The sequence below is a fragment of the Bos mutus genome, chromosome 3 (genome assembly GCF_027580195.1).
Source record: "Bos mutus isolate GX-2022 chromosome 3, NWIPB_WYAK_1.1, whole genome shotgun sequence".
Classification (NCBI taxonomy): Eukaryota; Metazoa; Chordata; class Mammalia; order Artiodactyla; family Bovidae; genus Bos; species Bos mutus.
Window position 1 is genome coordinate 13,987,648 of NC_091619.1, and position 17,663 is coordinate 14,005,310.

The following is a 17,663-nucleotide window of genomic DNA, read 5'->3' on the forward strand; positions in this document are numbered from 1 at the left end:
TCTGGACCCTTCTCTGTTCACTCTCAGCTTGATGCCAAGCAGAAGAATGCAAGACTGTTACTGCCTTGATCCTTATCATATACCCCTGCCTAACTATATAACGGAGAAGGCAATGGCACCCCACCCCAGTACTCTTGTCTGGAAAATCCCATGGACGGAGGAGCCTGGTAGACTGCAGTCCACGCGGTCACGAAGAGTTGGACACGACTGAGCAACTTCACTTTCACTTTTCACTTTCATGCATTGGAGAAGGAAATGGCAACCCACTCCAGTGTTCTTGCCTGGAGAATCCCAGGGCCCAGGGAGCCTGCTGGGCTGCTGTCTATGGGGTCGCACAAAGTCAGACACAACTGAAGCGACTCAGCAGCAGCAGCAACTACATAACCTCTCCCTACTCACCAGGGAAAAAGCTGGCTTGAAACTCAACATTCAAAAAACGAAGATCAAGGCATCCAGTCCCATCATTTCATGGCAAATAGATGGGGAAAAAATGGAAAACAGTGACAGACTTTATTTTCTTGGGCTCCAAAATCACTACAGATGGTGACTTCAGCCATGAAATTAAAAGACGGTTGCTCCTTAGAAGAAAAGCTGTGACAGAAGAAAGACTTCCATCTTTAATACGGAAGAAAAACATAGTGTTATTAAAAAGCAGAGAAATCACTTTGCCGACAAAGGTCCATATGATTAGAGCTATGGTTTTCCCAGTAGTCGTGTACGGATGTGAGAGTTGGACCATAAAGAAGGCTAAAAGAAGAACTGATGCTTTCAAACTGTGGTGCTAGAGAAGACTCTAGAACCCCCTGGACAGCAAGATCAAACCAGTCAATCCTAAAGGAAATCACCCTGAATATCCTTGGAAAAGACTGATGCTGAAACTGACACTCCAATACTTTGGCCACCTGATGAAAACAGCCAACTCACTGGAAAAGACCCTGATGCAAGGAAAAACTGAGGGCAAGATGAGAAGGGGGCAACAGAGCATGAGATGGTAGGATGGCATCACTGACTCAATGGACCTGAATTTGAGCAAACTCCAGGAAATGGTGAAAGACAGGGAAGCCTGGAGTGCTGCAGTCCACAGGGTCGCACAGTCGACAGGACTTAGTGACTGAACAACAACTCGCCAGGGAGGAGGGCACAGTTCTTGAGGCACTAGCCTACTATCCCCCTTTGCCTGGTAAAGTAATAAAGCCACTGTTTCCTTCTCCAAAAAATTTAATTAATTTAAAAATAAAATCCAAGTTTAGTATTCACTAAATTTTACTAAAACCATTTTCACTGTAAACAGGGAATCATTTTTAATAAAAAAAAGAAAATTCGTAAATCATTATTCACTTCTAGAATGAAGACTTTTTGGAAACCTAACAATACCACTGAATAATATTTTCATTCTAAAATCTCAAAAAAAACTGAGTAGCCATTGCCCTTTTGTGAAGAATACTTACAACAGAGAAATCTCCATTTGTAAGGGTTTGTCCCTCTTTGCACCAGAAATAGAAGGATAATGAAATCTCAATTCTTATCAGTGGAGAAGTCCTGATTTAAATCTGCAAACAATCATGCTTGTTTACCGTTGTTTGCATGATAATCTGCCAAAACTGGTTTCCCCTCTTCCCCAAAGTCTTCTGTTTCTAGGGATGGCTTTACAGTCATTTCAGGGAGAGATTCAGTTTTCCCTGGCATCTCCCCTGTATATGGGAGGTATACATGTTATTAAACTTCTCCAGGAAAAAAATAAAAAATAAAACTCCCTTCACGATTTCCCCCTCATTTCTTCGTATCTCCTTTCTAAAAGAAATTTGTCTTATCTGAGAGGATCCAAATCAAAACACACAAAGTTGAGATAGATAGATCGAGATTAGCAGTAAGGAGCAGTATGGCAAAAATTAGACACAGCCAAAAAGCAGCAAAACTAAAACAGCATGTAGATGAAACTATGACTACAAAATTGGGAGTGGGGCAAATAGTGAAGAAAGAAAATGCTATAAGAGCCTGAAAAAGCACAACCTTTAGGCAAAAAGGCTATATACCTTTAGGCACTTTTTCCCTGGCCTCCATTGGTGTTTCTAAGAAATAAGATACACAGACACACTTTAGTAGGATTTCTTACAGATTTTATCAGAGACGCTGTAAACACTGAGGGAAGTTGTTAGGAACCCTGACTTAAGGCTGAATACTGATACTTCTAAGGAGAAAAACAATCCTAACTAGCTAAAGATGACTGGCCAAAGGCAGGATTAACATTCATCCTGGTGGGTCTCCCTGTGGTAGATATAGCCCAAGCCAAAAAAGCCTGTGTGGTTTGGGTGTTTAGCGGGCGAGCTTGCTGCAGAAGCACTTTTTTTCACAGCCATAGCACTACCTCTCTAGGGACTAACAAAATCTGGCAGAGAGTAGTGAAAACCAATTTTACATTAGATGATGCAGTCCCCAGCATTCTGTCCTAGATCTTTTTTATTAAGCGGAGAGAGAGAGAGCCAGAGGAGGAAGGGTGAGTAAGGCAGGTGGTGCTAAAGACACTGGCAGCATGACAATCAAAATAAGCAAGTTGAAACAATATGTTCTGCCTTCTTCCTAAAGCCATTTCCTTCAATAGTGATAGGGAGCGGAGGCAGTCTGCAAGTCATTAGCACACTGCTGTTTTCACTTTCAGAAGAATATTGGAAACCCCTGAAGAGCAAAAGCCCCCTCTCCATCCCAGTTACCTTCCAACCCTCTTTTTCTCTCCGTGTTTTCTTCCTTCCTTTCCTAGGGACGACCGAATAAGGACAATTCTCAGCAATCCGTTATTCTGCTTTAATAAGGAGAGGGAAGGGGGAGGATCTGGTAAAAAGTGGAAAAGGAATAAAGGTGAGAGGCAACAGCGGAAAGAATATCGAATGCAGGAAAAGAGAGGTCATCGTGGGAAGGAGACAAGATGAAGAAGAGTGCATGAAAACAGGGGACGACGTGTCAGAAGAGAACTTGCTAAAGAAGGCCAAAAAAATTAAAAATGGACCGCGGGGGGAGGGGGATGGGAGGAGCTGGTCAAGAGGGGAGAGAAAGTGAGGGGCAGGTGGAACATCCGAGCGAGAGTTGCGGAGCCTGGGCCGAGACGCCCGGGCAGCAGGGTATTTGAGAGACCGATGTCAGGTGAATCGGGGTTGTGTGGGAAGCTTAACCCCCACTCCAGGCTATCTGGGAGAGGAATCCGGCCCAATGCCCGAGCGCAGAGGAACCAGGTTCTTACCGGTAGTTTGGGGCTGACCTCGCCCTTGCAAAAGTGGCAGAAAAACCGGTGCGCGGCAACCGCAGAGCCCGCGCCGGCCCCGGCCGCCGAAGCCTCCGCCATTTTTCTCTTTCGCCACGGCTGTCCGAGAGGGCAGCCGGCCGGTCTTTCGCCAGGCCGCTGGCTCCCGGCTGCTGTCGCCTCCTCTGCCGCCGCCGCCGCTTCCTCAGTGCTGCCAGCCTCTCCAGAGCCCGCGCGAGTCACGTGAGTCCGCCCGGCCCACAGAGGCGGTGGCGCGGCTGCTGACCCCGCGGCCCGCCTCCCAGAACTAAAGAGGCGCAGGAAGGAGTCCGCCCGCCGCCGCCCGCCGGCCGGCTTCTCAAACAGCCCCTCGCCGGTCCTCCAAACTCCCAGCGAGAAGAAGGAAAGAGCGCCTCCGGAAACCACCGAAACGCTGGGGCAGATCGGCACACGTTTTTCCTCTTCGCCGGTCCTCGTCGGTGGCCGTGCTCCTGCGCGAAAGGACCTTGGGCTCCCCCTCTGCCCGGGCGGCCAGCGGGAACCTCACAAAGCAGTTGTGGGGAGCTCGGCGGCGTTACGTTGCATTGACCCAGAGGTTAGTGGAAAATGCGGTCTGAACGAGGCGGCCCTGTCTCTGGACCCGGGGATCCACTCCGGAACCGGAACCAGCGGGAAGGGAGTGAAGAGCCAGGAGCCAGGCTCCCTAGAAATCCTTTTCGAGGATGGCAGAGGGTCTGGGGATGTGTCCCCAAAGACCTGTGGATGGGAATAGTGAAGCTGAAAGGCATACTCTTGGTTGGCTTCTGAGGGATTGAGAGAAATAAATGAACAAACCAGTGTTTGATAGCACTTGTGATTATATAGTCAACCATGTCTGTTTCTTTTTGTGTCTACTTAGTCAAGAAATCGAAATTTCAAAATTAAATACTGCCCTGCTAACAACATACTTCATCTCTATCTGAAACACCCTGTTGAGAAGCTATCATTTACCTCCTGACTTACTTTGCAAAGTTGTCATTGCCTGTTCACTCCCAATAGGAGTGAAACAATGAAGTATAGAATCTAAGGTCTGTGATAGATCGCAAAACCATCTACACCCAATCTTTCAAGAAAATTAGAATCATATATGATCCCATAAAGATAAATCTCATATACCTAGGTTTCCAGTCTTCTTTTTTGATGCATGCATGTGGGGGTTTTTTCACAATAATTGAACTTTCCTCTACATTTTGCTTTGTAACCTGCGTCTTTCACTTAATGAATAATTTTCTACACTAATACATACTGTATTGTGAATGTTGACATAGAATTCCATTGTATGCATATACCATAATTTATTGAAATAATCACTTACTAGGTTCCTAGAATATCAGTATTCTAATGTGACATATTTTTATCATTCCCTTGGAACAGAATAGCCAAAACAAAAGAATTACGTCAAAGATATGCAAGATTTTAAGGCTTTTGGTATATCTACTGTCACACTGACGTCTAGAAAGAACATGAATTTACATTCAGTAATTCTGCTCCCAAAATAAAAGAAAAACTTCCTGTCATACTGTCTTTTATTTTTTTCCTAGCTCTGAGACTCCTCAGCGTAATGACTCAAGCAGAAATTAAACTGTGTTCTTTGTTGCTGCAAGAGCATTTTGGAGAGATTGTAGAAAAAATTGGAGTCCACCTAATCAGAACTGGCAGCCAGCCCCTAAGAGTTATTGCCCATGACACAGGAACATCACTGGATCAGGTATGTTTGGATCACATCAATTTGCTTTCATTTCATTAATTTCTTTTACCTACCCTTGAATATTGTTACTGCCTGCCCCACAAGGACAGAGGAGCCTCGTGTGCTGCAGTCCATAGAGTTGCAAAGAGTCAGACATGAGTAAGAGACTGGATAACCCCACAAAATGGAAAAGAGCAAAGTCTGCCCTAGGATCAGAAGGGTGTTATTTGAGAGGAGAGAGAGAATGAGACATAGGGCCCAGGGTTCTGCTTCTCAAAGTCTTCTGGCTCCTTGTGGCTTCTTAGGCAAATCTTTGCTCCTCCTGTCCCATACTTCATTTATTCATAATGAGTCTATTAATCTCAGTACTACATTTTAGGAATTAGAATAATAGAGGGGAAGTAAACTGTACTTTGAAAGATAAAGATTGGAGGAAATATGAACATCATAGTAAGGAATCGTCCTGATTTTTTCCACTGACATTCGATTCTTACTAACTATTCCAGTGGAGAGAGGGAGCAATTTGCAGCTGTCTCTTGATGTTTAGGAAACTGTTAGACAAAACTTGCCAGCAATAATGAACTGCATCTTCAGACTTTTCTTCTCTTTCTTTTGTATCCTCTCTAGGTTAAAAAAGCCCTTTGTGTCCTCATCCAGCACAACTTGGTGATATATCAAGTGCACAAACGTGGAGTGGTGGAGTATGAAGCCCAGTGCAACCGGGTGTTGCGAATGCTTAGGTATCCCCGGTACATCTATACCGCCAAAACACTGTACAGTGACACTGGAGAGCTCATTGTTGAGGAGCTGTTGTTGAATGGCAAAATGACAATGTCAGCTGTCGTGAAGAAAGTAGCAGATAGGCTCACAGAGACTATGGAGGGTCAGTACTGTATCCACAGCTGTTAACAAAAGCATAGGTTGACTGGATGCAGGAGTGAACCCTTAGCTACCTGAGGCCGTCTCATTTGCCTGTTTCCTCCTGTCATACAGATGGCAAGACCATGGACTATGCTGAGGTATCAAACACATTTGTGCGACTAGTGGACACACACTTTGTGCAGCGTTGCCCCTTGGTGCCTGCCACTGAGAATTCAGATACTGGGCCACCACCACCTGCCCCCACTCTTGTCGTCAGTGAAAAGGACATGTACCTGGTTCCTAAACTGAGCTTGATAGGTAAGGAATTTTGACCCCGAGATCTGTGACTTGCCCTGATTGTCGATTCTTTCATGAAAGTTTCATAGTGATTGTTAAATGAATGACTTAATCAATGAAGCAATTACCAAGGATTTGCTCTATGCCAGATACTGTGGTATAAAGTGATGAAAAAAACATTATAGTCCCTGCCCTTATGGAGCTTGAGTCTAGTATAGGAAGCTTACATTAATCAGATAGTCTCATGGATATATAACTAACAAACTGTGATTAGTACTGTGAAGAGAAAGTATGAAAAGTGTGAGGAGTGTTATGAAAATACATAACAGGGGACCAGATTTACCTGGGAGTTTAGGGCACATGCTTCTTTGAGAAAATGGCATTTGAACCAAGATTTTAAGCAGAAGTAGGAGCCAGTCAGTGAGGTAAGGTGTGAAGAGGTACAGAGGATAAGCATTTTTGGCAAAAGGAATTGTATGTAGTGAGAGAAAAAAAAGTATATTTGAGGAATTAAAAGAAGATCAGTGTAGTTAAAGCATAGAGAGCAAAGGAAAGAGAGCCATACGATAAGGTTAGAGAGATAGGCAGGGAATAGATCATGCAAGATCTCATAGAGCACTTGTTCTTTATCATAGATGTGAAGGAAAACTACTAAAGGATTTTAGAGGAAGTAACATCATCTAATTTGCATTTTAAAAATATGTTTCTGTCTGCAGAAAGGAGGGGGCAAAGGTAAATGTAGACAAACCAGTGAATAATTAGGCATAGAAGGGATGAGGAAAACAGAAATCAAGAATGACACCTGGCTGGCGTACATGGAAGGATGAGCGTACCATTCACTGTGAAAGGAAGCCTTGGAACAGGAGCAATTTGAGGGAGAGAGACTATGAGTTTCTTTTTGAACACGTTGAGTTTCAGATGACTTCATCATTAACTTGAATTTCTTGTAGTTCCTCCGTCTCCTCAACATCTCTTGCCTAGAGGCCACTACAGAGGTCTTTGGGATAGCGACACCTGTCACCTTCCACAATTTCCTGTCATCATAGGAGATGTAGCCTATCAGTGCGCCTGTTCTGTTTGGCAGGGAAAGGTAAAAGGAGGAGATCGTCTGACGAAGATGCTACTGGGGAGCCCAAGGCCAAGAGACCAAAACAGACCACAGATAACAAAGAGGTAATGATGCTTCTGGACTTGGAGTCCTCACCCTGAGGCCAGCCAGGAAGAGCACTGAGATACCAAGCCCTGAAGAGCTTCAAGGTTCTTGGGTTGAGAAGTAGTGGGATTATGAACTTGATCAAATGTTGGCCAGGGACAGACTAACAAAGAGGGCACTCCATTACTGTCTCTATACTGTCCATTACTGTCTCCCTTCTGAGGCTTAACCTCATTGGACAGAGGTAGTGGCTTATGCACAAATAAAGGGCCTAGAAAAAGTTTAAATTGATCACTGTGGCTGGACTGTAGAGACCCACAGGGATAAGTGGCCACAAATGAGTCTAGAAAGATATGTGTAGACCTGAGCTCTTACCTTCAAATGCCTTCTCAGCATCCCTATAAAGATGTCTAATAAGCATCCCAAAAGTAGTATGACTAAAACAGAGTAATTGATTTCTCATTCCTAGCTATCTACTCCCTCCTAAGCTTTCCTCATCTTAGGAACATCACCAAGACCAACCACCTAGGATACCATTTGCTTAGACCAAAGTCCTGGGAGCCATCTGACCTCACAGTAAAACCTGTCAACCCAATTTCTAAAATCAATTCAAATCTGACTGTTTCTTACCATTCCCAGTCACCTTAGTCCACACCACTATCACTGTAGTCAAGATTTCACCAGCGCTCTCCTAAGTGGTCTCCCTTCCTACATTCATACCTGCATAAGAGCCAAAATGACTTGCTAAATTGTTCTTTAAAAAAAAAAAAACCCATCGCTGATTTTTGACTCCTTTAATAACTTCCCATTACTCTTAGAAGAAATCTAGATCTTTACCATGGATTATTATCCCTTACATAAACTAAGTCTTTGCATGATCTGCTGGGGACAAGGCTCTCTAATCTCAGCTCTTCCTTCCATCCCTCAAATATGTCATACTTGCTCTTTCTAGTCTTTTGGCTTTCGTCCCTAGGATTTCTTTTGCTTCAAGATCTTCATGTAGTTGCCTCTTTTTCATCATTCCGATCTCAGTTCAAATGCTGTTTTTTAAGAGCTCGAGCCCCATTGCCCACTCTCTATTCCATTCTCTACCACATTTTCCCATTTCATCTTCACAGCATTTAAAGGTAGATAAAATTATTTATTATTTGCACTCCCAATAGACTATAACTCTTTGAGGACAATATCTTGACCCTGGTACCTGGAATACTAGCCTAACATCAATAAATATTTTTTGATCGACTAAGAGGTTTACACTTCACCCTGAAGATAAGGGGGAGTTGATGAATTTTAGGTGAATGAAGTAGCTAGATTTAAGTTTTAGAAATGTTACAATAGTACAGTGGTTCATAACTTGTACAACTTCATGGATGCATTTCAGAGAGTCTACCTGTACTTGTTCATATGTACATTTTCCTATAGAGTACTCATAGCTTTTTTCAGATTCTTCAAGGGGACTGTACCCCAAAAGCTGGAAAAGCACAGCTCTATGAGAAACAGGGAGAACAGTGCAAAAAGAAAAAGATTAAAAACAGAAAACCAAACTATCCTCTTTTATAGTGTTCATTAAAAAAAAATGAAAATTAGTTAGGAGACTACTTACAGTCATTCAAGTGAGTCAACATTAGAGCCTAAAATAAGGTAATGACAGGATAAAGAAAAGTAGACCTCCGATTGGGCTTCCCTTGAGGCTCAGCTGGTAAAGAATCCGCCTGCAATGTGGGAGACTTGGGTTTGATCCCTGGGTTGGGAAGATCCCCTGGAGAAGGGAAAGGCTACCCACTGCAGTATTCTGGCCTGGAGAATTCCATGGACTGTATAGAGTCAGACACAACTGAGCAACCTTCACTTCACTAAATCCACACAATTGAATGGTTTTTTTCTCCAACCAATTTAGTCACTACTGTATAGGAAAAGGAACAGTGAAATCCAAACTCCTCCCTAGAAAACTTCATTGTATCTAAATGTTTCTTTCTAATACTTTTCTCCTCAGCCCATTCCAGATGATGGGATTTATTGGCAGGCCAACCTTGACAGATTCCACCAGCACTTCCGTGACCAAGCCATTGTCAGCGCAGTTGCCAACAGGATGGACCAGGTGATATCTAAGTGGGTGGGACAGTGGCTATCAGGAACATTACACTGTTTACCAGATGTGGCCACTGGCATATAGCCAGAGCCCACACAGCAGAATGAATTCTGAATTCCAGTTCACTGTTCAAACCTAGACCAGTAGTGAGATCGTGAGGACCATGCTCCGGATGAGTGAGGTCACCACTCCCTCTGGTGCCCCCTTCACCCAGCCATTGTCTTCCAACGAGGTGAGCTTCATGCTTGTTATACTAGTTTTCTGACAGACTCTTGGATGTTATAATTATTATACGTAGAGCCTGGGATTAGGTTAAGGTCTGGACCTTGAAAGAAAGGGTTTTTGCCTTTTGAGGTGGGACAGTGATTAGCCCCAGGTGGTAGGTACTGAAATATTTGGTCTCTTGGGAATTCAACCTTTAAAACCCTACACCACTGTTTTAGTCAAAGTACAAGTAATTCTTTTTTTTTTTCATTTTGAATATATTTTATTGAAGTACAGTTGATTTACAATGTTGCATTAATTTCTGCTATACAGCAAAGTGGTTCAGTTTTATATCTATATCTATATATATATATACATATACACACACACACACATTCTTTGCTTTTTCATGTTCTTTTCCTTATTGGTTTATCACAGGATATTGAATATAGTTCCCTGTGCTATACAGCAAACCTTGTTGTTCATTCATTCTATATGTAATAGTTTGCATCTGCTTATCCCAAACTCCCAATCCAAACCCTCCCCTACCCACCTCCCTCTTGGCAACTACAAGTCTGTTCTCTGTAAGTCTGTTTCTTTTTTGTAGATAAGTTCATTTGTGTCATATTTTAGATTCCACATATAAATGATACTGTGTAGTATTTGTCTTTCTCTTTCTGATTTACTCTACTTATTGTGATAACCTCTAGGTTAATCCATGGCTGAGTAGTATTTTGTTGTATATATATATATGGTACAGATTACTCTTAATTGTTCTAAGTATTCACTGCTTAGAATCTGAGCCTTAGTGCTCAGGATATTATTTGGCTGCTTGTATTTGTTTTTTCAGTATATTATATATATTTTAATTTTTTAATGTTTTATTAAGTTTTGAATAAAAAATATTTAATATATCAAATACTTTATATTGTTACTTTTTAACCATACCAATATTTATTCATATTAAATATAGTTGTATTTTTACAGTGTTTAAATTTTTTTAAGTTATTATATAACAAAAATTTAAATACAAATGTTTTTCCAATGACAAAAATAATTATATGACCTGTTTTTAGAGATCTATAGTTCTTCTTTAAGATTTCTTTGTTTAGCTGCACCAGGTCTTAGTTTCTACAGGTGGGATCTTTGATCTCTGTTGCAGCATGCAGGATCTTTCACTGCAGCATGCACACTCTTAGTCACAGCATGTGGGATCTAGTTCCCTGACCAGGGATCAAACGTGGGCACCCTGCTTTGGGAGCACAGAGTCTCAGCCACCGGACCACCAGGAAAGTCCCTAGAAATATATAGTTTTTCAAAGTGGTAGTTCCCCAAACTTTCAGAAATGGCAGGCAAGTGCTGTATCTTGTAGATGGCAGTTACATGGGTATATAAAATTATCAACACTCATCAAACTGAATCCTTACGATCTGTGCTTCTTGTATGTAACATACTCTAGTTTAAATACATATGTAGTTTTGCATAATCCCAACCCGAGATCTTTGTCAGTATTTTGATACATATCTTTATTCAGACTTCTTATATATAGTCTCACTTAAATGTAGGTATATGTATATTTTTTAACAAAAATTTTAAAAGGGATTATACTCTGCAAACTGTTCTAAACTTGCTTCTCTCATATGACAGTATATATAAACTTCCTTTTCATGATCTATCTCATTCTTTATAATGGCCATATCACATTCCACTTAATGTGGCCATGCTATACTGTATTTTAATGAACTCCTTACTATTGGACATGTGAATTCTTTCCAGTTTTTACTCTTACCAACAATGCTGCTGTGCTTTGGGACATTTTTATACTTGTGATATCTAAAGTTAAAACATCTTTATTTCAGCAATGTCACCAGTTCTAAGTTCCCAAACTCATTTTCACTGTGTCTTTTTGCTCCATAGATCTTCAGATCCCTACCTGTTGGCTATAACATCTCTAAGCAAGTTCTTGATCAGTATCTCACTCTGCTGGCAGATGATCCAGTAAGTCTTTTTTTTTTTCTATTGTGTTTAGGATTAATTTCTGCCACTGATAACTAGTAGCAGTCTTCTGCAGCTTCATTCTCTACCTAGCCAGCTCAGACAATTTCTCTACCATCGCCTGATGGGAGAGCTTCCTCCTACCAACTCAACCAGATTTGCTCTTCTGGAAACAGAATCACTGGACTTTCCATTCAGATAACACAAGTTCTCTCTCTCTTTTTTTAATAGCTAGAGTTTGTTGGAAAGTCTGGCGACAGTGGTGGAGGAATGTATGTCATCAGTATCCTTATGGGTGGTTATTTCCTTAATAGTCAGGCAGCCTGAACTATGAAACAGAAGGGTGACTTTAGGAAAGATTTGATGATATTTAGTATACTAAGTGGGGAAGGGAATGGCAATCCACTCCAGTATTCTTGCATGGAGAATTCCACAATCAGAAGAGCCTGGTGGGCTACAGTCCATGGGGTTGCAAAGAGTTGGACATGACTGAGCGACTAACACACGCATATAGTATACTAAGTAAGTTAGAAAATTGAACTAAAACACTGATGATAAAGAAGTAAAACAGACTTTTAACCAACTAAATTTTAGTTAAGCAAAACCCTGACTTAAGCACCTTTAGTTAATTAAGGTTTTGAAATACTTAAATAACATAAATGAGACTAATGTGAAAAACAAAACGGTATTTAAATTTTAAATTAAATACTTGGGAATAAAACTAAGAGCGCAATATCCAGGCCAAAACATCATGGAGTGACCTTTACCCTCTACATAAAGACCTGCATAAGGCTCTAGGATCTCTAGCCACGGCCACTCTGGAGTCCGTCGTACAAGAGAGGTAAGGCGGTTACCCTGAAAGGGTTGGGGGTCAGGTAGTTCCTTTCCACACCCCATTTGAACAAGTGATTTGATCATTAGGTAACCGACCAGTATAGGCACACCTGGCACATCTTGCCCATTTTCCACTGGACCACTATGGGTCCCATCTATTACTGCTCTTTACCCCAAATACCCTGCTGCTTAATTCCCAGGGATGCCAATTCATCAGCCTTCCTAACACCTTTCCTTACAAATGCAGGAACTGAGGCATTCGAGTCAGCAGTTGGTGACTCTTATGATTAGCAGTATTGTCATTGATCTATGGAGTTAGGAAGAATTCTCTGATTGCTGTTCCTCTCAGGTCCTTGCTCCACACATAGACACTAAACAACCCTCTGTGACTAAGAACTAAAGCTAATTTATGTTGGCCTGCCATTTGCTTCCTTTATTCCTTTCCAGATTTGGATCTCGCTGTGCCAGAATATTCCGTCTAGTTTTACAAAAGAAACACCTAGAGCAGAAGCAGGTAGAAGACTTTGCAATGATTCCAGCAAAGGAGGCAAAGGATATGCTTTATAAGATGCTCTCAGAAAATTTCATATCACTGCAGGTAACAATAATTGCCAACCAGCAGAGGTGATGGATGAGAGAAATTGCTGAAGCAAATATTCTGAACCTCAAACAAACTCTGTATCCATCTTTGAGACAGAAGAAAAAAAAAGATTGACAAAGACATACCAAGCACTTGCAAGATAACTGTGGAGCTTTATCTGGCCTTGTAAAAAAGAGGCAGAGCCAAGAAATCACCCCAGAATCACTGTACCTTTTTTTCTTTAGCTCCTTGTTCCTATGATTTATCCTTTCCTCAAGTCTTAAGTTTATTACCGGTCAGTCTATCAATAGCATCTGTTGGGTCCTCACTGCATGCAGAGCTATGTACTCTACCCTAAAAGGAAGTAAGATAGAATGGATTTTGGAATCAGAATCACAGCTCTGCCTATCACCCAGTTACACTAAGCAAATTACCTACCGTCCTTTTTCCCACCTACAAAATGGTGATAGATGGAGGTAACAGAAATAATATAGTTTGTTGTAAAAATCAAATACAGTCTACTTGGCACATAAGAGTTGCTCAGTAAATGTTAAGCGCCTTCTCTTTCTTCCCCACTCAGGATGTTGACAATCAAAGGGAAAAACAGGACATCCCAGCCCTCCCTATGGCTGATTATGCTATAAACACAGATGCTGTGTGACTGGGGAAGAGGGAATATAGGTGAAAGAAAGGGCTTAGTAACTCCAGATGGCACAGGTATTTACTTTGCCAGTTCTGAAGGAAAGTATAATGTCTCTTATTTTTCTTTCTGTGAACAAATAGGAAATTCCCAAAACACCAGACCATGCCCCATCCCGGACCTTCTATTTATATACTGTGAACATCCTATCAGCTGCCCGAATGTTGCTGCACAGGTGCTACAAGGTAACTCCTCCCCATTCCCTCTACAGAGATGTCTCACCCTCACGCCCCCTTTAGCTGTTGTGCCTGAGCTACTTATACAGAAAGAACTATGCATTTCTTCTCTCTCCTCAGAGTGTAGCCAACTTAATAGAAAGGAGACAATTTGAAACCAAAGAAAACAAGTGAGTAACATTTTCAACTCAGTAATTACATATTTCAAGGCCAAAAAGCTTACGGGGAAATTTTCTATAGAAATGGAAACCAATAGAGATAATAACCTGTCTGGTTGCACTGAATTATTGGCTTAGGTTGGCATAATCATGCATTTGTATACACTTGTCAGATATCCCCAGTGAAATAGTTCTGCAGATTAAATTTATGGGCAACATATAAACTGGCACCAAACTTTTAAGTACAAGTGAGAAGCAGCAAGAGTTTCAGGAATAAAGTCACATTTCTAATTAAACTTGTAGGAAACATCCTTAGAGAGTGACATTGTCCACTTTGACCAGGAACATGGTAAAGGGGGAGTTATGCCCCAGGTCTATGGGATGAAAGAATCTCCAGGGCTAGGGGACATGCCTCAGAGTTGTGTTGTTCTGACAGGCGTCTACTAGAGAAGTCTCAGCGGGTGGAAGCCATCATTGCATCTATGCAGGCCACAGGCGCAGAGGAGGCGCAGCTCCAGGAAATAGAGGAGATGATCACAGCCCCCGAACGCCAGCAGCTAGAGACCCTGAAGCGCAACGTCAACAAGTAAGCCTCACAGACTTCAAAGCTACATTGAAACTATCTTCCTCCTCACCTCAATCAACAGAATTTAATCCACCTATTTTACTAAAGCTCAAATTTCTGAAGATATTCTCAGCTTCTCCTCCCTCACCTCTCTCTCTCTCCTCTCCTCTCTTCCCTCTCTCTCTCCTCTCTCTCTGTCATGTTCACCACGACTCTTGATGTTACTTGAGCAGCGTGTCCCAAATCTGGCCTTTCATCTTGCTCTCCACGCACGCCCTTCTCACCTTTTCCCCAGACCTTTGCAGTCACCTCCCCCTTCAAACCATTTCTTATAATGCTTTCAAAGTTAGTTTCTTTAAAGGGATTGATAATAGCACTCTTCTACTTTAAATGCTTTATTGACTTCTTGTTTACAGCATAAAGACCAGCCTCCTTGGCATAACATACAAGTCCTTTCATGGTGTTATACTAGCCTGTCCCTTCTTCCTCATTTCCTTTCACTCCTCACCATAGACCTTCAGAGAGATTGCTTTGAATCTGGGGAAGATTGCCATCTTAATGATACTAAATCTTCCAACCCATGAATATGAAAGGTCTTTCCATTTACTTAGTTCTTCCTTAATCTCTTTCAATGATGTTTTCAGTATTCAAGTCTTATAATTTTTTTGGTTAAATTTATTCCTGTTTATTCTTTTTTGATACTGTTTTAGTGTTTGCTTAAATTTCATTTTTGAATTGTTCATTGCCAGTGTATGGAAATAGAACTGATTTTTGTGTGTTGATTTTATATCCTGCAATTTTGCCAATTGATTTACTAGATGTGGTAAGTTTTTTGTGGATCCTTTGAGATGTTTCTGTCTATAGGATTATGTTATCTGTGAATTAGAAATAGCTTTACTTCTTCCTTTTCAGTTTAGATGCCTTTTGTTTTTCTTGCCTAATTTCCAGACTAGAACTTCCAGTGAAATGTTGAATGGAAGTAAAAAGCAGGCATCCTTGTCTTGTTCCTAATCATAGGGGGAAAGTTTTCAGTCGTTCTCCACTAAGTATGACGCTCAGTATGGGTTTTTCATGGATGATTTTTATCAGTATTATCAGAGTAGAAGCGGTTTTCCCTTCTATTCCTAATCACTTTCAGCCTCAGCCACTCTCAGCTTCTATTTTAAAATACATTTAAACATACTGCAGGGCAAATCATATTTTCTAAAACACAGGAACTACTTTTAGTAAAGAAGCCTGACTAGATACATCTTATTTCAAGATGTTCTGTTCCTCCTCCACTCACCTCAGCTTTATTTAGAATTTCTGTTACGTTTAGTTTCTGTAGGGCTTCCCTGGTGGCTCAGACGGTAAAGCGTCTGCCTACAATGCAGGAGATCTGGGTTCAATCCCTGGGTCAGGAAGATCCTCTGGAGAAGGAAATGGCAACCCACTCCAGTACTCTTGCCTGGAAAATCCCATGGACGGAGGAGCCTGGTAGGCTACAGTCTATGGGGTCGCAAAGAGCTAGACATGACTGAGCGACTTCACTTACTCAAGTCCTTTTACACCTGTGCCTTTAACATGTGCTTTTTCCTCCTTGCAAATTAGACTATAACTTCTCCTGGGACAGAGGTGTTGTTTTTTGAACCCTCAGCAATTTCCACAGTGCCTAGCACATACGAGATGCTTGGTCAACAGGAGAATGAGCTATTAGTTCTCTTGCTTTCTGCCCAGTACTTTTGAGGGTAACCAGTCCAGCCTCTAATCTTAAATATGCTGATAAATGTTCAGTCTGGACAAATGCTCTCATTTTTTTCACTCAGGTTGGATGCCTGTGAGATCCAGGTGGATGAAACCATCTTCCTGCTGGAGTCATACATCGAAAGCACCATGAAGAGATAGTGACCCAGAAGAAAAGTCTTCCTCCAAAGATCTGAGGGGATTGGAAGAATAAAGGAGTAGGAGAAAATCCAGATTCTGTGCTGACATTCCCTCTCCCTACCACCCAGAGTACACCAGAAAGAGTGTAACCTGTCTTTTTTTCAAGTTTGCTGATTCTGTTTTAGAATCATCATTATATTCTACCCTCATCAAATCTTGGCAGGAGAAAGAACCTTAAATCAACTAGATTAATCATCTATTAGATGAATTAGTTCCCACCAAGAAGTTAGCTAAAGCTGTGTTTGAACATCCCTGACAGAAAAACTTCTTCCTAAGCTTTTTATCCCATTTTCAAAAAGCTGCACCTGTTCTTTACTTTGTTAAACTGTAATATTAAACACACACACAGTGTAGAGAATGTGAAAGACTACCACGGAGAGGGGGATAAAAGCTATTTGTAGGGCTAGTAGGTGGATTGGCCCAAGCAGTCATACTAGAATCTATGGATAAATGTCAGATTTGCCAGCTCTGGGCTTCTAACACATCTGAAATTATGTGTGTAAAACTTAGCACAGTGCTTGGCATATGATAAGCACTCAATAAATCACTGCCTTTCTCTTCACCATTATTCCTAAAAACTGGCAATTGTAACTTCCTTCTCTCAGTACTGTGGATAGATGATTAGTTGGTATAATTTGTCCCAGCAGCTTCATTTCATTTAAAACAGTTAGGTCTTATTTCATAATCACTTCAGTTTGCTCCTACCAAGTGTTAGTCCTAATTCGTTAAACATTGGAATCCCAATTAACTGTAGAGACAATATACAAAGATAACTCTTAATATAATACCATCTCTGCCTTCAAGACACTTACCATCATTTTTGAGCATCCCCAGTACTAGGATGCAAAGATGAATAGCCTCGAGCACAAACATAATGAAAGGGGACAAATAAGTACAAGGATGTGTTGGGGGGCTGTAGTATAGAAGTAAAGGGGAGAAGGGTCAGGCAAGAAAGGAGGCAAAGAGAAGTGACACAATCTGTATTTTGGAAGATAGGGATTTACCAGGTGAAAGGGGGAAAGACCCCAGAGGGAAGCAGAGCCTGTTTCTTAGGGGACCCACAAATAGGATATGACTAGAAAACAGCATAGGTCCTGCCAGAATTGACAGGCAGGAGCAAGGACTGGTGGGTCCTTGCTATGCTGTGGTAAGTAGCTTAGCTTATCCTGA

The 17,663-nt window shown here is 41.5% G+C and overlaps 2 protein-coding genes across 5 annotated transcripts in view; one reads left to right on the forward strand and one right to left on the reverse strand.

The window, feature by feature from the left end:
- RNF115 (ring finger protein 115) overlaps positions 1 to 3,493 on the reverse strand; it is a 72,611-nt gene extending 69,118 nt beyond the window's left edge. The window contains exons 1-2 of one of the 4 annotated variants that reach the window (XM_070367016.1): positions 3,233 to 3,371; positions 2,709 to 2,826 (exon numbers count right to left, since the gene is read on the reverse strand). Coding sequence is in view for 1 of the 4 variants with exons in the window: in XM_005898511.3 (XP_005898573.1) it covers positions 3,233 to 3,334 (102 nt within the window). In the remaining 3 variants the exon portion in view is untranslated. Of the gene's footprint in view, positions 1 to 2,708; positions 2,827 to 3,232 lie in introns of all 4 variants that reach the window. The other 3 variants (XM_005898511.3, XM_070367019.1, XM_070367013.1) reach the window with 3 other exon arrangements.
- A 164-nt stretch (positions 3,494 to 3,657) lies between these two features.
- Positions 3,658 to 16,521, forward strand: POLR3C (RNA polymerase III subunit C). Its single transcript, XM_005898510.2, has 15 exons — positions 3,658 to 3,827; positions 4,813 to 4,979; positions 5,586 to 5,841; positions 5,952 to 6,137; positions 7,201 to 7,289; positions 9,263 to 9,367; positions 9,498 to 9,590; positions 11,480 to 11,560; positions 11,789 to 11,840; positions 12,338 to 12,398; positions 12,839 to 12,989; positions 13,755 to 13,856; positions 13,968 to 14,017; positions 14,442 to 14,591; positions 16,376 to 16,521. The coding sequence occupies exons 2-15, from the start codon at positions 4,833 to 4,835 to the stop codon at positions 16,452 to 16,454; spliced, it is 1,602 nt and encodes a 533-aa protein (XP_005898572.1). The 5' UTR covers positions 3,658 to 3,827; positions 4,813 to 4,832; the 3' UTR covers positions 16,455 to 16,521.
- The last annotated feature ends 1,142 nt before the right edge of the window (positions 16,522 to 17,663 follow it).